Genomic DNA, 25,539 nt, shown 5'->3' on the forward strand with positions numbered 1-25,539 from the left:
ATAATTTTAATTATAAAGTTTAATCTCTTTTACACACACCATAAGAATAAATATATTTGATTTAAAACCAATTTAGTGTTATCAAAACTAATAAGTAACTTGTTTTTATCAATTTAGAGCTATCATTACTTGTTTGTTTGCTAGTAGCTTAAGTCTCATTCTCCTCGATGTTTCTAAGATCATATTTCTTCCTAAGGGTTTAGTTAAAGGATCGGCTAGATTCCGTTCTGACTTCACATAATCAATGGAAATAATTTCACTCTTTAGCAGTTGCTTAACCAAATTGTATCTCAACTGTATATGTCTATTCTTTCAATTGTAATTCTTGTTTTTAACCATAGTTATTGTCGATTAACAATAATAACATATTGACACCGATAGAGTTAGTTTCATTCCTAGTGGAATGTTCACTAAATAGTTTTTCAACCAGAGCGTATTGGTACCAATAAAAGCCAATATGGAAAAGAAGCAAAACTTGGGACACAAGTTGGTAGTCTCGTGAGCTTACCACCAACATTCATAAAATCACATAACTAACTACCAAGACTTTTGATCATAAACCAAATAACAAATAATTGAGAATCTTGGTAGAAGATATACACTCTTTCAACTTTTATAACAAGATTTGTGTTTATAGATTACGTAAATTCACTCACAACTTGACTCAAACCCGTTTAACCAATCAAATTCAGTTTGATTTAAATTTAAAAGATTAAATTCTTTTCCAATTTAACCCATTTTAAACATACTAAATCACGAATGTAAACCTATTTTAAAATCTCTCAACTACATAGCCTCTTCACATTTTGGTATTCCATAAATAAAGAAAATACTCTCAATTAATCAATAATAACCCGTACAATTATAGATGAAACATTATTAACATGAGTAGTAATTGGTGGCATAAGTCAATACAGGAATGGAGGAAAAGGAGAATTTGCTAGCTTATACAGGCTTATAAACTCCTAAGAGAAAGAACTTTAAAACAGGTGAGGAAATATCCAATTGGAGAGATATTCGATACATTCTTTCTATTTTATTCTTCTCTATGGTTCTTCCTTTCTCACAAGTTCAGTTAAACTGTGGTCTAGTTTCTTCTTCCTCTACTTTGAGATAATAAAGAGAGTAAAAGGAAAGACAGTAAAATAAAATTGCTTTAAAGATGAAGTTGAAGCAGTGTGTTTATAGCCGAGTGTTTTTTAAGAAAGCCCAAATCAGAAACGTTTGAAGTTAAACTTAAATTTTATGCTATAAAATGGAACGCGAATTTTATTTGAAAGCACGGAGCCGTGTGATAAGTACATAGCGAACTATTCTTTCGCCTTTTACTAAAGAATACCGTGTACTTGTCACTTTAAGCGGCATACGCCAATTTTTGGACAAGGATCTTCGTTAGAGGATCCTGCTATTTAGTTAAAGGGTTTTTGTTATAAGAATTTGTTCTTTGTAGGGGTTCTATGGTATGGCTTTGAATTAGTTCTTTGTATTTAATTATTCTGCTATGTAATTGAATGAATTTGTATTTAAATTTTGTGTATAAATAATTGACTTAGTGATATCTGTTATTTTCCCAAACTCAGCTCAACGGTAAACTGGAAAATAATTTATAATCCAGTATTAGTGTTGGACTCTCAGAAAATACCACAAAAATTAACAAACTTAATATGTCATCATATAGGTACATTAACAACACTGATTACAACATACTTACGATAAACACAAAATGCCACAAAAATTGGGATAACTTTGTAAAAAGAAACAAAAGGAGGAAATGAGTATATCTTTTTCTGTAACTAAGAACTATGAAGTGACAGCAATATATGTTACACAGATGTAGTCAAACCTGTTAGCACACATCAATTACTAGTAATTGCAGTAACACACATCTCATAGAAACAAAGGATTGGTTCACACCAACGAACACAAAGATTTCGGTAACAATGCATTCATCTGTTGACATTCTTGTTTCTCATCAGATAAATATACAATTCAGAAGAGATTGAAGGAACCAATTTCTTTCTCACAGACCTATCAATACGACAAAGAATAATACGATAAGTGAAGAAAACATGTTAACTGAAGAATGAGGAAATAACACTGCGTTAGCAAGAATTATTAATTAATCAAAGAAAGTAGTGAATAAATAAAAGCTTCCTACTAAATGCATGTAACACATCACCAATAAATTATCATTACATTTCAAGAGCTGAACATACCATTTATGCATATATCATCATCTTGTGCATCTCTGTTGTCGTCAAAGTCAATTAAAGGATAATCCGAAATTCTCGTAGAAACCCACACAATTCATAAATAACATCGATGAATTCAGTTATTACAATGTAATTTAAGGAAGTACTAAATATAAAGAGTATAAAAACTCAACTCTGTTTGAGACTATACTGCTTGATGGCCTAATTCAATGTAATATATCAATGTTAACTTTGTTAACTTTAAGGTCTAGAAAGCTAATCAATATCCTCTGTTAATCAAACAGTTTTTTCTGTATCAAATGCATCATAGTCATTCCACAAAGTCAATATAAAGGGAAAAAAATAACAAAAATTCTCATTAAACTACAACAATATAAGGGAAGAAAACACATATAAGCAACTTTTCACATTTGATATACTCATAACTACAAACAATATACCCAATTCATTATCAATAGTGTACTTACTTCCATCATAGATATGAAACGAAAAGACTTCAGATAAAAACATGCATTATGTGTATTGTGGATAAACAGGTTGTGAAATGTTCAAAATATCAGGTTCTTCTTTTTGATTTGTAAATATTAAATTTTAAAAAAGGAAAGCAAAATTATCAAGGAAATTTTAACCTTCTTCTTTTGACTTCCAAAAAAAGGAATTCATCTTCAATATCTCTCCCAATAACACCTTAACACAGGTTACAAACATGGATGCGATTATCGGCTTTTAGCCTTTCACATCCACTAGAGGGAAGTGTAGAGTACCAGTTATTAGAATGAGTGTAGCAAAAAGAGACATTGAGAACAAAAGGAAAATGACATTTTAAATGACTTTGGTTTGAAGAAGAGAAACCTATAAAATAAAAGATAATGTGAAAAAGAAGTAGAAAACGAACAACTGTTGAAGGAGCAAAGCTATGGAGGGAGGAGTGTGTGACTCTGCACTTAGCCGCATCACAGATACTCTTGTGGTGTTTCCTTCTTGTTGAAAGCCCACACTGATCAATACAGAAAGTGAAAATCAATTATATGCTATAAATTGAAAAAGCTTCAGATGACCAAAGCACGGAGTCGTGTGATAAATACAAAGCGAACTATTCTTTCGCCTTTTACTAAAGAATACCGTGTATTTGTCACATTAAGCGGCATACGCCTATTTTTGTGAAGGGATCTTTTAGATCCTGCAATTGTAGTCTAAATTTTGCTGTTATGCTAAGTTTTTTGTATACTATGCTATATGTAAGATAATATTATTTGTCAGAGTTTCTATACTATTATATGATAAATAATGTTGTGTTTTATAGTAAGTTTGGTCTGATACTTGAAGGAAGTTTATAGATACTGCAATATTAGTCTAAATTTTCAAATTATTGCTGTTGTTTCCATTTATTATATGTTAACATTAGTATTTTTGTCTGAATAATAAAAGTCCTTTTAATAAAATCATTATAAACAATGTATAGAAATTGAGTTGATTAAAATTATGAATTTAGACAATGTACAAAAGTATGTTTATTAAATTCTTTAATATTAATAAAAGAAAATTTAGAGGATAGATTGCAAAAGGTTGTGTAAGGAGTACATTTTATGCAAGTTAAAAGTAAAGTTAAACAAAGGATGTTCATAAAAGAATATAGAGATTTAAAAAAGTCTGAAATTGTCATATTTTATTATAGTGAAATATGTTCTTTTATTCTTTTTACGACTTTGATCAATTAATTAAATAGAAAATAAACTATTTTGACCATTTCATAAATTTTATTCATTCTATTTTGAATTTTATTACCTTTATTAAATTATTTATATTTAATCAAGTTTTATTTTTTGATGTATTAACACTATCATTTAATTGATGAAATTGATTAACACATTGATTGATAAAAATAAAACATGAAGAAATTAAATTTCTAATTAAAAATATTAAACGTACATAAAAATACAAAGTTATTACATCATTCAAATTACTTAATAAAAAATAAATTACAATTAGAAATACATTAATAAATCAACAATTAATATGAATAAATCAATAATAAATAAGAATGCAGTTAAGAATTTTGATGAAAATTTCTCATTTTTTTACCATATATTCAAAGTCTCTAATTTTATACAAAGTATAATTTAATTATCAATATTTAAAATGAAAATTAAACTTATTTTAAACTATCACTAACAATAAAAAATATATTTTTGTGTAAAATTAAAATAAAAATTAAACTTATTATTAGTGAAGGTAGAAGGTAAAGGTAGCAGAAAAGCAAAATATATTTTTGTGTAAACAATGATTTTTTTTCCTATGTATATGTTCAACTTGATTTTACCGTTTCATCTTGGTGCAGTTTCATCTCTTGTAGTGTTTTTTAGCTCAATATGTATTTGCATTTTATGAACATTTTCTGAAAGTTGAAATTGTGAATGTCATCGTGGTGAGAAACTCTTGTATGCAACAGTTGTATTTAATAAGAAAGTGATTAAATATACATGCATCTTTACAAAATTTACCAAATTTTATTTTATTTTGAAAACTAGGTGATTAGAGGTTGTCATTTTTTAAGGCATTGAAAAAAATGGTGTATGTTATTTGTAAAATAATTTTACTTCAATGCTATATTTGGAAACACAGAAGAATGTTTTTAATTATGCCTACAACTTAAACAATTTAATTTAGTAAATTTCTTATTATCTTTATTATATATTATATTAACAATAAAGTAGCTTATAACAATGAAATGTTTTTTTCATATATAAAAAAAGTTCTCTTTAACATTGGGACTTAAAAAAGATTGTATAAAATTTCTTATAGTTTTATATCGCTTAATAAAAAATTAAAATAGTTTAAATACTCTGTCACTTATGAAATATGATTTATTTTAAAATATGAGATTCTATTATTAATTTTATTTTTAAAAAATATCTCTGAATAATTAAATTACTTTAAGTATCAATTTCTAAACGTCATAACTTTGACATTCTTGTTATTTCTTATACTCTCGTTTCAAAACACAAAAGTGAGATTTTCCTCCAATTCATGGAAAGTAAAAAACTCCTTCCATCCATACCAAATTTTGATGGACTTTCTTTGTGTTCTATATTTGACCGTTGTTGTACACACAGAACAAATAAAGAGAAGAAATAAAACAAGCAAAATTATCTGATAGTTGAACAGTAAGAATAGATAATAAGGATAATAAAAATATATATATAACATATAATTTCAAATTTTCTAAGCAGTTGTAAATGACAATATACTTATAAACAGAGCATTTAATGTTTGGAAAATAAATAGCAATTTTCAAATGGGTGCATACCCATAGACTCCATACTTAACCGAAATTTAGAACAGTACACACTACAGAATATTAAAAAGTAAAAAATAGGAAATAAATTAACAAAAGTTTCACACATATCGAAAATGCAAGTATGTCTGTTAAGGTTAAACAAAATTGGTTTGAGAAGATGAAAAAACGCCTTAGCATTGCAGAAAACAAATTGGGTTGAGAAGAAGAAAGACATTATGCTGTGTGTTTCGGTCACAGAAAAGAACTTAACCAAAAAAAAAAGGAAAAAAAAAAATCAGATCTTACCAATCTCAAACACTACCTCATGATTAAAACACAAACTTGAACAGCTTTAAGGTTCATCAGTGAAGAAAACCTAATGACATTTTAAACGACTTTTTGGGTTGAAGAGGAGTAACCTGAAATAAAAGATAATGAGACAAAGAAGTAGAGAACGAACAATTGTTGAAGGAGCAAAGCTATGAGGAAAGAGTGTGACTTTGGACTTAGCCGCATCACAGATACTCTCTGTGGTGTTTGCTACTTGTTGAAAGCCCACACTGATCAATACAGAAAGTGAAAATCACTTATCTGTTATAAATTGAAGAAGCTTCAGAAGGTCAAAGCACGGAGCCGTGTGCTAAATACAAAGCGAACTATTCTTTCGCCTTTTACTAAAGAATACCGTGTATTTGTCACATTAAGCGGCATACGCCTATTTTTGTAAAGGGATCTAATCAGATCCTACAATTTTAGTCTAACTTTTTGTAATGATTTTTATTTAAATAATTATTTATTAAAAGACTGTTATAGAAATGTTACAATATCTCTTTAATTATAAGTCAAGTTATTTGATGTATACACAAGTCACCTTTCAATTGAGAAACACTATAACTTTCTAATATCAAATTTTTTTTAAAATAGAAAACAAAACAAAATGCCATATTATTAAGATGAAGGCGTATCATCCATATTTATAGACATATCTAAATTGCTAAATCTCTTCTTATAGACATATCTAAATTGCTAAAACTCTTCTTACATCTGTTCATTTTTTCCTTATATATTTCCCTGTTTGTCAATATTCTTCTTTTAATAATCAGAAGTCTAGTTGCATAATATAATATGGTTATATTATATGAAGTTGAAATGACGAGTACATAGTATTGTAAGTGTTAAAATAGTGTATGAAGTTGAAATGACGAGTACATAGTACTTTAATAGTGTTAAAATAGTGCACATATCATAATACATTACTGAACAATCATTTTCAATAATGTTATTATTATTTTTATCATAAATTACATATTATTAATATTTCACATATTAAAAGACAAAATTAATGTTATAGTATGTAAGTAAAAATAAATATTACTTTAATGAGTTAGACTCAAATCTAATTTTTTTTTCTTACTATCCAATAACAATAGTTGGATTAACATATAAGTAGGTATAAAATGTTAAAACAATATTATAAAAATCATCTAAATTTTAATAAAAAGAATTAAAACTATGATGCATGTGTTTAAATTCTTGGAAACATTTTCTGCAAAATCTTGTTGGTAGATTATGTGAGTCAGAGAAGAAGGGGTGAAAGTGATGTCTCATGTCATACAACTATGTGTTTGAGTTGTGGTCCATTATATCTTTTCTTTTATTATTTTATATTTTCTTTTCTCTTCAAATTGTTTCAGTCTCAATGGTTGAGACATAAAACAAGTTGTGCATCTATGGACCATTCAAATTTACCCACTTTAAAAACTTTTTTTTTGGATAAACTAAAATATAATATTTTATTCTATAATATAAGTGGTTTAGTCCTTACATTCTTTGAATTACTTTCTTCTATTTAGTTTAAAGTTTATTTAAGAATATTATCTTAAGAAAAACTAGTAGTGACTGAAATGATTACAAATTTGAAATAATGAGATTTGCATTTCTTTTAAGTGATTTTAAGCATGATTGAATAAAAATAAAAAATTAATAAGAATATATTAGCAATCATATTAAATAATTAAAAAAGTGTTGATCAAATATGAATAATACAACATTGTTGGTGGTGCTCTATCTAGATCTCCTTATCTCATCCATCCACCTCAACTTTGAGCTTATCATTGGTGTTTTTCTGTCTTTTTCGTTAATAAAATCAAACATGCATTGTTCACTTTGGTTGAGTTTTTATTTTATTTTTATTTGAATGATTAAAAATGTGAAGAAAAGAGATAAAAGAAAGAATGAATGAAAGAAATGTTATTTCTTTAACTTTTTACTGTTATTTTAGTGTCTTTGTTTCGTGTCAATCTCACTTTTCAACCTTCAAAATAGAATGTTTTCTCACTGTGGATTCATGTTTAATATGTTATAATAAAATCAATTTATTGTTAAAAATTAGTTATTTGTTTTTGTTTTTAAGCACATTTAAGTTATCACTACTATTGTTTTTTACTTTTGGCATATTTTCACCATCTTCATTGAGAAAATTAGATTAGTTATATCACATCATTATTTGAAAGAATAAAAGTAAATATAATATATGATAATAAGTTTTTATTATACTAATTATCAAATTTGTGTTAATTGTGCAAGGACGAGGTGTTGAATGATGGTCAGTTGAGTTTTTTTTAATAATTATATATATATATATATATATATATATATATATATATATATATATATATTATTAATTAACTAAAGTAAATAAATTATAAAAATTATATTAAATGTATTTAATTTAATGTGTCATTTCTTAAATTATTGTTATATCATTATTTAAAACTCTCATCCTCTCTTTCTTTTTTTTCTAATATCTCCTAACTCATACTCCTATTTCATCGCTCATTTTTTTCATTTTACATTTTTTATCACATTATTATTACATTCATCGTTTTTTACTCTCTTTTTTATCAAATGAACGTTTGTGATTATTTTTTTATTTTTACTTCTAAGAAACAAAAAGGATTTTGTATTTATTCAAATAAAAACATAAGCCATTGCATGGCAAAAAAGTGTTAATAATCATGAAAATTTGCTTGGATGCATAGATTAAATTAAAAAATAGACAGTGACAAAAAGAAGAAAAAAACAAAAAATCTGACACTACGCAATAGATCAAATGATAAAAATAATATATATATATATGAAAAAAAGAAAGAGTGACAGCAAATTCTAACAAAATTAAGAAAGAAACAAGTCTAAATGATACAGTAGAAACACTATAAGGCTTTGTTTGATCAAGGTGAAATAGTAAAGAAATAAGGTTTTGTTCCTTGATTTAATAAATTAATTAAGCTATTTTCACTTTCATCAATTTTAAGTGTGTACAGGATTGAGTTTTTTTTTTTTTTGTGTTTTAAAAATATATTAATAAATACTGACTTTTATATTTTAAGATATATTTAAAAAGTATAATATATCCAGTATTTGAAATGTTTAAGAAAAGATAATATTAAAAAAACTAGAAGAGAATTTGACCAATATATATACTTTTTTTTTAAATAAATATAAAATGAATGATATATAAAATTTTGACAGTACATATTAAATACTGTTTATTTGAATGTTTGTAATAAGGAAAATGAATTTCTTATATCATAAGAGGATGAAAAGAAAGGAAAATAGGTCGCAGGGGAACAGAAGAATCTACTCTCTATATTAAGGTATCCAGCGCCAACAACACACTCAGTAGCATTTTGCAGTGAGTGTGTGAGAGAGAGTATCAGACATGGAAGATTCCCAGTTTGACGTCATAATCATCGGAGCTGGCGTCATGGGCAGCGCCACCGCCTACTATGCCGCCAAACGCGGTCTCAGGACCCTTCTCCTGGAGCAATTCGACTTCCTCCACCACTGCGGTTCTTCCCACGGCGAATCCCGCACAATCCGCGTCACCTACACCCAAAAACACTACTACCCTTTGGTCATGGAGTCTTACAACCTCTGGCAAGAGGTCGAGGCCCAAGTGGGCTACCAGGTATACTTCAAGGCCCAACACTTCGACATGGGCCCCTCTCACGATCCCACAATCCGCTCCGTCGTCGACTACTGCCAGACCTACGCCATCCCCTTTCAACTCCTCCGCCGCCGCCAGGTTGCGGAGAAATTCGCCGGCCGTATCGACATCCCAGAGGATTGGGTGGGTGTCTCCAACGAATATGGTGGCGTCATCAAGCCAAGCAAAGCCGTCGCCATGTTCCAGACACTGGCCTACAAAAACGGCGCCGTCTTCGTAGACAAAACCAAGGTGGTGGACATCAAGAAAAACAAAAACGGAGAGGGTGTGGAAGTTTTCAGCGCAAGCGGCAAGAGATTCCGCGGTAAAAAATGCGTGATAACTGTGGGTGCATGGATGCAGAAATTAGTTAAAACGGTTAGCGGGGTGGAACTCCCGATAGTGCCCGTGGAGACACACGTTTGTTACTGGAGAATAAAAGAGGGGGAAGAGGGGAAATTCGAGATAGGAACCGGCTTTCCTACGTTTGCATCCTTTGGGAACACTTACATTTACGGAACGCCCACACTGGAGTTTCCGGGATTGATTAAGGTGGGGGTGCACGGAGGGAATCCGTGCGACCCCGACAAGAGGCCGTGGGGTCCGGCGGTGATGATGGAGGAGTTGAAAAAGTGGGTGGGAGAAAGGTTCTTGGGCATGGTTGATTCCGGTGAACCTGTGATAAAACAGTCTTGCATGTACTCAATGACTCCGGACGAGGATTTCGTCATTGATTTCTTGGGCGGTGAGTTCGGAAAGAACGTGGTAATTGGAGGCGGGTTTTCGGGTCACGGCTTCAAGATGGCTCCGGTTATTGGAAGGATCTTGAGTGAGCTTGCGATCGATGGGGAAGCGCAAGGAGTTGATCTCAAACATTTTAAGATTGAAAGGTTCAGGATAACCTCAAAGATTTAGGTATCTTCATTAATTTATCTGTAACATCACATCACATATCACATCATCAATTTGCGTTTGTTTGTTTCCTTCAAATGTTTCTGTCCTGTGAGTCCAGGTTTGCTGATCTTCTTCTATATCAAATTATATTAAATTAAACCTGCTTCTTTGTATTTAAATAAAATGTTAGTGAAAGTGCAAGCTAGAAAACGAAACTCAAAGATGGCGTAACAGCATTTATGGTGAATAGAATAAAATAAGAGTTAAACATGTCCGTATTCTATTCTACTACTTCAACTGTAAATTTGTTCTCATAATGTGAAAAGTGTTCACAAAAGGTTTATTATATTAACGATGCCATTACAGTAGAACGTCTACAGAAAAATAAAATACAGCAAAGGGAATCTTGTGTGCTATACATATGTCCAGAAAATGATTTTGTAGGACAAAATTGGTTTTGTTTTTTGTAATTTTATACATGGCTATTTAGTCTGAGAAATGCGTGCAGAGGTGTACTATGGAAAATATACTAAAATCCAAACACAAGACAGGCTGTCTATCACATGAAAGCACTCCAATCACAGTAAGCCATGTTTTTTTAATTACATATCAGTCAAACGGTTTGAAGCAATGATTTGTAATGCGGATTAGTGAAAAGATGTTTATTTTTAGGAAAATAGCTCTTTTAACAACTTTTTTTTTTTTTACAATTTTTTTACAAAAATATATTTCGTAGCTTGTGATTGGTAAAAAAGTTATAAACTAATAAAATAATGATACGTAGTCTGTTGTCAAAAAGTTATTAAAAATAGTTGTTAAAATATTATGATCTTAATTTTTAGGTTTAATTGCTTGCATTGTCCCTAGTTTGGCTGCAACGTGTCAAAGTAGTCCATCTTTTTAAAAAAATTTCAATTACGTACAAACTTGGTTTAAAAGTGTCAATTTCGTCCAAACGTATGTAAAATTTGCTTCAATCAAGTCCCTTCCGTTAAATTCACCAAAACGGACGTTAATTTTTTAGTTCTCTCTCCTCTGCTCCTATGCTCCTCTGCTTCTCTGCTCTGCTCCTCTGGACATTATAAAATAATATAATGATAATATAAAATATAAAATAATACATTAAGCAATTATTAGAAAATTTGAAAATATTATGCATATATATTAAATGAAAAAAATAGTATACGTGGACTAAGTTATACAGAACTTCTGCACAGAGTAATGATTGTGGATGAAACTCTCACTTCTCATATATTTATACTTGGTTTTAGTTTATCTTACAAAAACATGAAAACTAAATCTAAACAAAAAGTATTCTTTTCACACCCATTTTCTGCTTCATTCGATAATTGCTTTTCGTAGTAAAATATTATATTAAAATAATAACAATAAATATAATTAAAATATTATAATTCGTAGTAAAATATTATCTAAAAATCAAATAATTCATTTTTCTGTTCTTTAACTAAAAAGGTATTTACAAAATTATTTATTTTGGTATAATATTGGTTGAACTGTTTCTACATATTTTCATTTTCTTTAAAAAAGAATTATACGTTTTGTGTTAATTATATATATATATATAATTTATCGTCATTAAAAGTATATTAAAAATATATATAAGATAATAGGATAAATCATATATATTTAAAATAATTTATTAATTAATTTATTTACTAAAATAGTTTTAAGATAATAAAATATAAGATAGATATTTATATTTGAGATTAATAAAATTATTTTACTTTAAAATACACATATTTTAATTAATAGATACGGTATAACTTTAATTTTTTCTTTCAATTAACAGGCACAATTCTCTATTAATAAATCATATGTAGCATATTGGTAAAAAAAAAGTGGAATAATAATTTAGATAAAATAATTTAGTTACATCATGATCATGATTTAATTTATGTAAATATTAAATATAAGTGAAAAACATTTTACTAAAGGAGCAGCAGAGCATAGCAGCAGAGCAGTAGAGCAGAGAAGCAGAGGAGAGAGAAAAAAAAAATTAACGTCCGTTTATGGGATTTAACGTAAGGGACTTGATTGAAGCAAATTTTACATACGTTTGGACAAAATTGACACTTTTAAACCAAGTTTGGACGTAATTGAAACTTTTTTAAAAAGATGGACTAACTTGACACGTTGCAGCCAAACTGTGGACAATGCAAGTAATTAAACCTAATTTTTATAAGGATAATGATACTTTGACAATATTTTTTTATAATATTTTAACATCATCTACATGTCATTCTGTTATTGATCCAAAATTATTTCAGAATCAATAATAATAATCATAAACACTAACATGGACCAATCACAGAATGATACATAGATGGTGTTAAAATATTGTCAAAATATCATTATCCTTTTTACAAGGTGATTAGACTTTTAACAAACTCATTGATGTATGTGCATTAGTTATGTTAAACTTAGAGTTGTTAATAGGTTTACTCTCTTTAAGAAATTATGTGTTTTGTAGTAAATATTAATACAAAAATTTTAAGATTAGGTGCATTGATTGTTCTCCAAAAGGATCAATGGTTCCTCTAGTAATGTTTGTTTTAAAATATCAAATTCTGTTTAAGGGAGTGCTGATTCATCTAGTAATATCTGTTTTGAACCAATATTTTAGATTATTGAATATGGTAAACCAATATTTTTTACTTTTACTTTGTTTACTATAAAATTTATTTTTATCTATTATTCTATTCTACAAAATGGCATGAGTTAAAATTACATTTTAGTAATATAATTAGCAAAATGAATCTTATATAAAATTAAATTAAAGAAAATTAAATACGATTTCTTCATGTTTTTTTACGTTTACTTTCTTAATGTTTTTTATTTGTAATTGAGCTAAGTGAAATTAGTTGAGTATGGATTATGTTACATCTTATATTAAGGTGTGAGGAAATTTGAGAAATGTTATGATATTCATAATTAATAATTGGAGCAGTATTAGTAAGATATATACATGACTATGAATAAAATTTAAAGTGGTTGGAAATCTTTTAATTAAAAATAATCATTTAATAATTTTTATCTTAAAAATTAATTTTACGAAGAAGAGTTAAATTTTACACCATATACATATACATATACATATACATATACATATACATATACATATATATATATATATATATATATATATATATAGATATATATATATATATACATACATATATATATATATATATATATACATATATATATATACATACATATATATATATATACATATATATATATATATATATATACATACATACATATATATATATATACTGTAGCATCCCAAAAATACAGTAGACACCATATAATAGAATTGATTACATTTAACAGTAAAACAATGCAGTCTTTACATAAAGATGCGAGGTTCAAATTGTCGAACGGCTTAAAGTACAAAAATTTAAGATCGCCAGCGGTATCCCAAGGTTCTAATACTAACGGTTACACAACCCGCAACTGAACTTTCAAAAGCTAAATAAAAAAAACTAAAGACTACCACATGTCGAGCACTCTAGGGCTCGACCTTAACCTCTACTTCAACCAGATTGGCATCATCCAAAATTTCTTCTTCCAGCGCCTCTTCCAGCAGCTCACTTCCATCTGCTCCCATCCACACGGATGATCATCGCAAGGACAAGACGGACGTACAATGACGATCGACAACGCAAGGAAAAGAACACAGGGTAAGCTTATTGAATTTAATTCAAGTAAAATACACATTTCATAAACATAACAATCATGTCGATACTTCACACCATATAATTTAACTCATTCAATTACTCAACCAATTCCTGATACTAGACTGACTGTCCGGACTGTATGAATCTTGTGTAGCTACTACGTTTCTTGCACCCGGGTGATGTGATAACTGAATTTCTCCTCAGCTGCCACCCGAGGTTAGTCCGTTCCGTCCAAAGTAACCCTAAGGACTAGGACCTCCTGCCGTTCCCACACATGATGTACCCCCTCTACGTGAGGACGAGTACTCACGGAACATCAGGATGAAACGTCGGCCAAGCTTTGTCCACATTCATACATTACAATTCACAACTTTCATTCTAGAGTCGTTCCTCCCTGGAACGCTCGTTCCAATTCTACAACCGTTTATTCATCACATATACTGTTCATCATTCATAATCTTTCAGTCCAAGTACATAAAATCACAACGTTCAGCCCTCTTTATAACGAGGACAACCATGAGGAACGAGACCGGAGAATTTACCTCGTTCCATAACAGAATAGGACCGATTACCAGATAGATGGACGATCTGTATTAACACGGGTGCTCGACACTGTCGGTCGACCCAAATGGACGACCTGTATTAAGAAGGTTGCTCGACACTATCGGTCGACACAGATGAATGATCTGTATTATCAAGGGTGCTCGACACTGTCGGTCGACACAGATGGACGATCTGTATTATCAAGGGTGCTCGACACTGTCGGTCGACACAGATGAAGGATCTGTATTACAAGGATGCTCGACACTGTCGGTCGACACAGATGGATGATCTATATTACCAAGGGTGCTCGACACTGTTGATCAACACAGATGAATGATCAGTATTACAATGGTACTCGACACTGTCGGTCGACACAGATGGATGATCTGTATTCTCAAGGACGCTCGACATTGTTGGTCGACACAGATGAAGGATCTGTATTATCAAGGATTTTTCCAGAAAAGAGTAAGAGCGCTTGGTGTAAGACCGAGCACTACCCAATACGATTACTATGTGTAAGATCGACATTGCTCATTATGAGCTCTAAGTAAAAGACCTACATAGCTCATGCTCGACCAGAATTCTTCTCAAATGAAAGTATTCCAATTCAAAGAAGTTTACTGGAACACCAAACGGTCGAGAACCGTTTAATATCGGAAATACGTTATCATAGGGAAGTTGATATTCAAGTTTCACTTACGTTCACTGCTTCTAAACATGTATATTTCATATTCACACGTATCACCCATATCATACATTTCAACCAACATATATCATATTCATTCAGTACAGCAACGTTCGATCATGCATACTCGACCAATATACACCTCATACTTATGATCATATACCAACAATCAAATAACACCGTTCATACTTCATGCGACACACATAATGTTCATACAGTACAAGACAAACATACGAATTAAATTTAATAAGCTTCCCTTACTTGGATAGCAGTGTACGTCTAATAGTATAACTTTCACACGTTCAACTACAGCTCTTCAATACTCGACAGTCACTTAAGTTCTTCCACTAAATCTAACCAAAGAGAAACTCAGAAACTCAGTTTATATCCTTGCATGCAACTGAAACAGAGTTCGTAGTAACTCCAGAACTAGGGTATGGTTTGAAAACTTACCGTTTACAGAATCTAAAAGGATTCGGATCAAAATGAAGCTCACTGCTGGACGAACGTTCCTACGGTTCTGAAATGGAATTCGGAGAAAAGCTTGGTGAGTTACAGTAGAAAGAAGTTTGGGAGTTCTAGAGAGAAGTTGGAGAAGATGAAGGGTTTGGGTTCTGAGGAAGAGGAAGAGTGCATGCAAAGAGTGATGCGGACTTCAGAAAATTCATTTTTTGTTTAAAAACCAACGTCCGTTCTCTTGCTGCCACTTGTCTTCCACTAATGATTTAGGAACATTCCATCACGACACCTGGCAGGAAGGCAGTGAGTCTGGAAGTGCGTTTTTAATGCACGGCAGAAGGGTTTCTAGGGCAATTAATGAGGATGAGACAGGGATTAATGGCGCTCGTTTTTCTAGGGTCTTACATATACATACATACATATATATATATATATATACATACATACATACATACATACATACATACATACATACATACATACATACATACATACATACATATATCTATATATATACATACATATATATATATATATACATACATATATATATATATATACATACATATATATATATATACATACATATATATATATATACATACATACATATATATATATATACATACATATATATATATATATACATATATATATATATATATATATATATGAGTACATCCATATGACATATCCTTTTTTTTAGGATACATCTACTTTTTCTTGGGCTTGTACCTAAGTCGGTATTAAATGTTAAAACATGTCAAATATTTTATTAACGGATATTAGACAATCAAATATTGTGTTAGTTATAATTTAGATATTATTATAATTTATGTAGATTTATGTAGATTTATGCAGATTAATAGATAAAGAATTATACGATCTTTATATATATGGTACTCTATCCTTTAAAATAATACATCAAAATTATTCTTTATATCTTTTATATGATATCAGAGCCAAACACCGATATCCTCTACAATATAGGAATTAATGTTTTTTTTAATATTTTTTATGACTTCTTTCGATAAAAATCAATCGGAGAAATGTGATTTTGGGACTTCTGCTGCTACCCATATGCACGAATCGCTCACCCTGAACGACTTGATGGCACCAACTATGTTGAGTGGTCGTTGAACGCACAAAACAAGATCAAAGACAGAAAACATTGGGGTTTCATCTCTAGAACAAAGCTTGTGCCAGAAAATAAGAAATCTGATGAATATGAAGCATGGGAAGATGAAAAATTCCTAGTAAGTCTTGGTTTCTAGACTCCATGACGAAAGAAATCAAATCCCTCTTTATTCGCTTAGCTACGACAAAGGACATATGGGACACTGTGTAGCAAACATACTCAGTCAACCAAGATGCATCCCAATCATATCAATTATATCGTGAGGTAATCTCTACTCAACAAAATGGAGGATCTATTATTATATATTTTGGTAAATTACAAAGATTATGACAAAAGTATGATACTATCACGAATTGTACCATGGAATATCCTAAAGATGTTGAGAAATATACCAAAATAATTAATTCTAAACGAGTTTATGTATTTCTTCGTTAATTTATCTGTCACATCACATTACATTATCAATTTGCGTTTGTTTGTTTCCTTCAAATGTTTCTGTCGTGTGAGTCGAGGTTTGCTGATGTTTTTCTATATCAAATTACATTAACCTGCTTCTTTGTATTGAAATAAAAATGTTAGTGAAGTGTAAGCTACAAAATGAAACTCGAATCGCGTAACAACATTTAAGGTGAATAGAATTAAATAAGAGTTAAACATGTCTGTATTCTATTTTATGACTTTATAAATTTGTTTTCATAATGTGAAAAATATTCACAAAAGGTTTATTATATTAACGATGCCATTATAGTAGAAAAACTACAGAAAAAGAAAATAAAGCAACTGAAATCTTGTGTGGTTATACATAATTTTGCAAGACAAAATTGGTTTCATTTTTTGTAATTTTGTACATGGCTATTTTATTTGAGAAATGCGTGCAGAGGTGTACTATGTAAAAGGAACAACTTTTTTACAATCGCCTATGTGGTAGTTCGTAATTGGTCTGTTTCAAATTACGAGCCAATAAAATAGTGACACATACTCTATTGTTAAAAAAAGTTGTAACATATCACAATCTTATGTAAAATATACTAAAATCCAAACACAAGACAAGCTGTCTATCACATGAAAGCACTCCAATCATAGAAAGCCATGTTTTTCTAATTACATATCAGTCACGTCAGTTTCAAGCAACAATTTGTAAGGGGATTAGTGAAAACATGTTCACTTACATTTTTATAAGCTGATTAGTATCTTTCAAATACTAGACCTTACATAAACCTATCGATATATGTCCATTGGTTATGTTAAACTTACAGTTGTTAATAGGTTTTCTATCTTTAAAAATAATGTGTTTTATAGTAAATATTAGGTTTAAACTCTCGGATGTTTTATAGGAATATCAAGTGAGTCCTCTTGTTGAAAACGGTCTCAATTGGATTTTAAATTTTGAAAAATCGTAACAATTAAGCCTTTTTCGTTAAGTGTTGATAGACTACGTTAGTAGATACTGAGCTATAATTTTCTTTTAGAAGACGTGTCATTGTGTATTAAATTCAGAACATGTCAACTTATCATCACTGCCACAACAGTTGTCACGTCAGCATCATATTCTCCAAACAAAAACCTTTCTCCTTCATTGTGTCGTCACCCTTATGGCCATGCCAACCGCCTCAGAAACCACCACACCACGACCTTCAACCACACTCCACCTAGCCCATGCGTCGTCGTCAACCATGGCAACCACCACACCGAAAACGTGCATGAAACCCAAATGGAGCAAATTGCGCCATCCTTGTAGTCGCGCCACAACCAACTGTCGCAGAGATCATCGGAAATCTGCAAAGAGTCAAATCCAAAAAACGCACAACACCTAGATCCAAATAGTGAAGCTTCTTCATGCATCCTCTCACTTTCCGTCGCGACCACTCAGAAAATCAAAACCAGAGAAAATCTCAAACGCACGAACTCAAATCGTGCAAATCAGTTCATCTCCTCGCCGCCACCACATTCCCCACAATCACTGGACCTGTAATTCCAATTTCCGCCAACCTCCAGAAACCTGCAACTAGAAACACAAAAGCAACAAAACCCAGTAAGCCCCTAAATCACGTAAGCAAGCCTCACGCATTACCAACCATAGAATCGTAGTCAGCCAACGTTGATCTTCAATCACAAACCTGCGAGGGAGAAAAAGCTTTATTCCCTCAACCCAGATTCATCTCCAAATCGAGAGTTCTCCTCAATCACCAACCCAATTTGCGACGCGCAAGCTCTCCATTGTTGCCATCAACATCGCGCTTCATCAGCTTCATCTCATGAGTTTGTTTCCTCGCGACGCATCAACAGGAAAACCCAGAAACAACCCATAGCAGTTCATCGCGCATCAAGATTTTTACAAATTGCGAAATTGTTCTCCTTCTTCTTTGCGAATTCATGCACCTAAAAAAGGAAACCCATATTGTGAATGCAAAAGACCATCACTCCACCATGTTTGCTTGAACAGAGAAGCGATATCGGGAGAAGGCGGTGAGGAAGGGGCAGAGTGTTAAGGTTTTGAAATTTCCATAATCTTTCTAATTTTTTTCTTTTATTTTATTAAATTCCATGTCATAATTTAATTATTTTCACGTAATAATATAATCCACCTCAGAATATTTATTGTGCACCACATCATCACATTTTAAAGTTGTTTCTCACCACTTAACAAGAAGGGCTTAATTGTTACGATTTTTCAAAATTTAGAATCCAATTGAGACCGTTTTCAACAAGAGGACCCACTTGAGATTCCATATAAATATGAGCATCCAAGAGTTTAAACCTAAATATTAAGAGGGTGTATTCAATTGAAATTTCAAAAAAAAAAATTAACGTTATGATTTTGTAATTTAGGTTTTGATTGATTTATGAAATATAAAATAATAATATTTGACAATAGTTTATTTAGTTACAAAAAAAATTCTAAGATTTGGTGCATTAATTATTTTCAACAAAGAGTTTAAATGATCGATGGTTGGTCTCGTATAAGTTTGCTTTGAAATATAAAACTCTATTACCGTTTTATCTTTAAAAAATGCTTTAGAAAGTGAAAGAAATAAATATTTAAAATGTCTTCTACATTGACTTGACTATCTTACACTATTATATGATAAAAACCAATACATTTTTACTTTTATTTTGTTTATTATAAAATTTATTTTTATCTTTATTCTATAAAATGATACGAGTTAAAACTACAATATACTTAGCAAAATGACTCTTATATAAAAATAAATTGAAGAAAATTAAATACGATTTCTTCATTTTTTTTTATGTTTTCTTTTTTATTTGTAATTGAGCTAAAAAAGTGAAATTAGTTGAATATGGATTATGTTACATCTTATATCAAGGTGTGAGGAAATTTGAGAAATGTTATGATATTAATAATTAATAATTGGAGCTGTATTAGTAAGAAATATACATTGAATAAAATTTAAAGTGGTTGGAAATCTCTTCATTACAAAAAAAAATATATTTAATAACTTTTATCTTAAGAATTAATTTTACGAAGAAAAGTTAAACTTAACCCATTTGTTATTACATCAAGATTTAGTTTTACACACTATATATACATACATGAGTACATCTACTGCTGGATGACATATCCTTTTTCTAGGGTACATGTACTTTTTCTTGGGCTTGTACCTAAGTCGGTATCAAATGCTTCAAATTTATGGGTTTTTATTTTCTTTGTCGTCTAAGGTTGTGCTTCTTCACTTTCAGAGGCCCATGTTTTCTCCTTTTTTTCCTTAGTTTTATCCATATTGCCTGTTATGTTCAGGCTTTGATACATTGTTGGAACGGTGCAAAAAGAACTCACTTTCCCCCTCCTGAATGGGTCTTTCAAGCTTTTCAATCTCCTTAATATGTTAGTTTGCAAAGCTACTCAAATATTTAACTCATAATTTCACCGGGTTTATAATAAATAATAAAGGCTTTATCATATATATAAATATATATATATAAATATATATATATATATATATATATATATAATATTTCATTTATTTAATAGAATTTCAACTAATAAGAGAAATGGACAAGTATTTCCTAATATACTACTAAAATTGTTGAAAAGTCTTAACTAGATGGGTTTATTGAGGAAATACTAATAACATTAATATCAATTCACATAATGAACTACGGTATTTTATTCAAAATTTTAAAATAATAAATTTATGAAATTTTTTATAAAATATCTAATTTTCTCATATGAGGTGAATTATGAAGTACGTTGAAAGTGTCTTAAGACACGATTAATGATAAACAAATAATTTAACTACAATTAACCAACTTCCATTTGTTTAACCTAAAAGTTGTATTTTTCACGCAAGAGTTCACCAAATTGATTTAAAAAGAATGATATGTGGGAATCTTATTATGGAGTTACAACTTGCAAATTGCAGAAAGTCCAATAACCATTTCCATAGTGCAAAAGAGATGGTGTTGGTTGTTATATTTAAGAATGATTTAGGTCAAAATCTGACTAAGATATAGTTTTATGTTGACGGTGGACAAAACACTTGCACAATGGGATGCTCCATTGATTACTAAAATATATGAAGAACAACTATGAGTTAGACTTTGTGCTTGAGATTCTTATAAGGATTTTAATAATGTTGAAAACATCATAGGATAACTAAAAAATGGCATTAAAAATAAGGGGTCCTATCCAACACTACATAGAATATGATAATTGTTTTATTAGCAAGATTATATGGAACAAGGAATCAAATCCTCCAACATATCCTTCTAGAATCTAATTTATAGCGTTGTGAATTGATTGAATAACCTATCAAAACCCTATCTTATTTATAAAAATAAATTATCATATTTTTTAAAATAAGTGGCACCGTTAAAATAAAATACTAAAATGCACTTTGTGAGGTACAGATCATAAGGGCTTTTCTGAAAGAGATTTGCAGATTTCTTCTTCTATCTATAATATGCCAATCTCACACTCCACTATTACAAAAATTTATGTTTAAATATCTTTTCTTTTTTAATATTTTACTATTTATATACTAGTATATATTCTTATCAGAATAAAAGAATTCCTCAACAATATCATAAATTATAAAAACTAAAGTATTGTCAATATAAAATATTATGCGTTATACGTTTATCACATTATGAGTACTCATATATGTTTCAACAAATAAGTAAAGTTAGAAAAAATTCAATGGAAAATAATAAACGTTTATCCACAATTTATAAACTGTTTTCTTTTATTCTTGCATTCATTGAACGTTTATTTTTAAACAAAACTTAGAGGATAAGATTATGGTTTTATTTATAGTTTAAATAATAAAATACGGTTAAATTCTTTCCTTCGTCATACAAGCCTTTTCTCATTGAGGGATCATCAAGAGCATATTTGTTTTAAACTATAGTGACCATTTGTTGTTCAAAAGTAAATAAACAAAAAACATAAAAAATGAAATAGAATAATTGCCAAAAACTAGACAAAAAAATAAGTTATAAATAAAATCATAACCAAATGATAATGCGTAATGTATGTCAATCTTTTATTAATAATTATATTTTTAGATAAACAATTAAAATAAAAATATTAAAGTAATAAATAAAATAAAAGTAGTTAATTTAAATTTTAATGAATTTATAGCAATTTATTTTAATACACTATTATTTAAAAATATATTTTTTATTTACTATACTTTATAATGTTGTTTTAGTTTAATTTAAAATTATTTCAACTTATTAAATTTCTATTTTTAAAAATTTATTACATTAATTATTTTATAAACGTATTAATATACTCTCTTTTTTTTACTTTATCACATCTATCAAACCAACTATTATCATTTCATTGTTTCTCTTCTGTCTTTTTAAAAAAAAAAAAAACTAAACAACTTTTTTTATTGTTTTTCTCTCTTTTTCTTCTTTCCTTCTTTCTTACTCCTCTGATTTAACAAGTGTATTCATCAAAAAGTCATTAGAAAAAAAAAAACACAAATTAAGATGGAATAACAACAGGCAGCCATGCACTGTAATTTAAAGTAATACGTTCGTTTTTGGTTGGCATTTCTTTATTGGTTTTCATTTAAAGCATCTAATAAGAAATTATTAGGTAATGAAATTTTTCTTTTTTGTACGATTATATATTATTTCATAAACCAATGTAGATCAAAATATTCATTATTTATTTTTTTTACTATTTGTACAACTTGTTAAAACCGTTCGACCTAGATATTCTGGTTCTACAATTTCAGATTATTCTTATTCTGATTTTCAATATGAGAACAAAAGATTAGTCTTTCACCCAAATTTTTAATTAAAAACATTCTTATCCTGTCGTCTAACAATTTTCATACTTTTTCTTTCTTTCTTTCAACCACGTGGATCAAGGAATAAATTTCACCTTCTTTTTCTGCTGTGTTAAATTAATTCATTACAGTGGTTGTGTACAAGTTCTATTGAACCTCTATCACCCATTCATATTATATATACATTTACGCTTAATCGGTCAGAAGAATCTACATAATTTATTTTAAAATATTCATTTAAGTAATATATTATTAATTAAAATGAATATTTTTTTATAGAATTGGGTTTAATATTTAGTTTACCATCAATTGATTGAAAACAAGTAAACACATAAGTAACCTTTGTAAAAGAATCTGTAAGTTGACATTTACGTATGGTGGACGATTGAATATTCAAAGATTTATCACTTTCACAAATAAATAAAAAAATATAAATGTATTCAAAAAGAATAAATATTGTAGATTTATAATTTGTGACTTAAGGTTGTCCCCATTATATGTTGCTGTGTCTTCTTCTTCTCAACAGAACAAAGCTAAACCTTCCTCTCTTGTTCATTTTCCATTTCCATGGCGTTCTGAGTGAGACCCAGAGAGAAGATAAATGGCGGTGGAGTTGATGAGCTTGCCGAAAATGGAGGAACAGAAGGCAATTCAAGAAGCAGCCATGGAAGGTCTCAAGGGAATGGAAAACTTCATCCATCTTCTCTCCAACGAACCCTCTCATCTCAACACTCACCTCACCCAAGCAACCGTTTCAAACTTCAAAAAGCTCATCTCTTTGCTCAACGGAACCGGCCATGCCCGTTTCCGTCGCGCGCCTCTCCCTTCAAACAACCAACCCATTCCACCGGCTAACCCGGTCACCGTCCACCAACCTCCCACCACCTTCGCCCCCACGCACTCGCACTCTCTCACTCTCGATTTCACCAAACCTAACATCTTCGCCGCCACCAACAATAAGTCCTCGGATCTCGAATTCTCAAAAGAAACCTTCAGCGTCTCCTCCAACTCCTCCTTCATCTCCTCCGCCATCACCGCCGATGGCAGCGTCTCCAACGGCAACCAAGCCTCCTCTCTCTTCCTCACCTCGCCTCCGCCGCCTTCTTCCTCCGGAAAACCGCCACTCGTCAAGAAGCGGTGCCACGACCACTTCGACGACGTCTCCGGCTCCACCAAGTGCCACTGCATTAAGAGAAGGTACACCCTCGTCGCACCTTAGTGTTTGACTCGGGCATGACTCGGCCAGTCTGCGTTCTAGAGTCAACGATTTCGGTAGTAGTGCAGTTAAAGGCATTCAATGGAAACAGTCACGAGGCACGCGTGACACTGACACCAAAGAGTTTTTTTTCTCTGACTTTTTGTACTCTGCCGCGTTTGCCAATCCACTTTTTTTTCGGAAATTATGTTTCACAATAAAAACAACAAAATATAACATACCAAACACTACCCGTCCCCACTTTCTCACGTTAACCACCTTCATTATTATTGTTGCCTTTGAATGTTGACCTAAGCGCCCTATGATTTTCTATTTTTAATTTTTACTAAAAAAAAAATTTCTTTCAGGAAGAATCGGGTGAAGAAGACGGTGAGAGTGCCGGCGATTAGTACGAAAATCGCCGATATTCCGTCGGACGAGTTCTCGTGGAGGAAGTACGGGCAGAAGCCGATCAAGGGATCACCGTACCCGAGGTGAGTGATGACGCGTGATCTGGCGTTGACTTTAGTCAAATGTTTGTGAACTGACGTTGATTTGTTATGCTTGGTTTGTCAGGGGTTACTATAAGTGCAGTACGGTGAGAGGATGTCCGGCGAGGAAACACGTGGAACGTGCTTCGGACGATCCGACGATGTTGATTGTGACGTACGAGGGGGAGCACCGTCACTCCATTCAGACCGCGTTGCAGGATAACATTTCCGACGCCGTGGGTTTGGTTTTTCAGTAAGGAAAATGACACTTGAACAACCATTTTTGACAACATTTAGACACGCGCACACGTGTCTAAATTTGAGTGGTCCATTTTCATTTAATTTTTCTAACTGGACCACTCAAATTTAGATACGTGTGCGCGTGTCTAAATGTTGTCAAAAATGGTTGTTCAAGTATCATTTTCCTTTCAGTAAAAATAGTAGGGTGGTGGAATTAAAAGTTTCTTTTTATAGTTGGAGAGAAAAAAAATTAATAGGAATTGAATTGGGTGGTGGGTGGAATGTAAATGTAAATCTATAATCCTTCAAATTATTAATATGCTCCTCTGCTAAATTAATTAATTTGGCATCTCTCTATTGAAAACAAGAGTTAAGTTGATTTAATATTCTTAATATCAGTTATTGCATCTAATTAAAATATTTGGATTACAGTTTTTGTATTAAAACGG

The 25,539-nt window shown here is 30.6% G+C and overlaps 1 protein-coding gene, 3 non-coding genes and 1 pseudogene across 4 annotated transcripts; all 5 read left to right on the forward strand.

The window, feature by feature from the left end:
• Positions 1 to 1,285: 1,285 nt before the first annotated feature.
• LOC124838132 (U5 spliceosomal RNA) lies at positions 1,286 to 1,404 on the forward strand. Its single transcript, XR_007028814.2, has one exon. It is a non-coding gene; the product is annotated as a U5 spliceosomal RNA (small nuclear RNA).
• A 1,877-nt stretch (positions 1,405 to 3,281) lies between these two features.
• Positions 3,282 to 3,397, forward strand: LOC124838133 (U5 spliceosomal RNA). Its single transcript, XR_007028815.2, has one exon. It is a non-coding gene; the product is annotated as a U5 spliceosomal RNA (small nuclear RNA).
• A 2,724-nt stretch (positions 3,398 to 6,121) lies between these two features.
• LOC124838135 (U5 spliceosomal RNA) lies at positions 6,122 to 6,236 on the forward strand. Its single transcript, XR_007028817.1, has one exon. It is a non-coding gene; the product is annotated as a U5 spliceosomal RNA (small nuclear RNA).
• A 2,785-nt stretch (positions 6,237 to 9,021) lies between these two features.
• On the forward strand, positions 9,022 to 10,531 carry LOC148204105 (putative sarcosine oxidase pseudogene; annotated as a pseudogene).
• A 13,115-nt stretch (positions 10,532 to 23,646) lies between these two features.
• On the forward strand, positions 23,647 to 25,174 carry LOC148204106 (putative WRKY transcription factor 17). Its single transcript, XM_088107068.1, has 3 exons — positions 23,647 to 24,361; positions 24,728 to 24,853; positions 24,936 to 25,174. The coding sequence occupies exons 1-3, from the start codon at positions 23,766 to 23,768 to the stop codon at positions 25,105 to 25,107; spliced, it is 894 nt and encodes a 297-aa protein (XP_087963194.1). The 5' UTR covers positions 23,647 to 23,765; the 3' UTR covers positions 25,108 to 25,174.
• Positions 25,175 to 25,539: the final 365 nt, after the last annotated feature.

This window comes from Vigna umbellata, chromosome 2, assembly GCF_029865625.1.
Source record: "Vigna umbellata cultivar VRB3 chromosome 2, Vumbellata_1.0, whole genome shotgun sequence".
Taxonomy (NCBI): Eukaryota; Viridiplantae; Streptophyta; class Magnoliopsida; order Fabales; family Fabaceae; genus Vigna; species Vigna umbellata.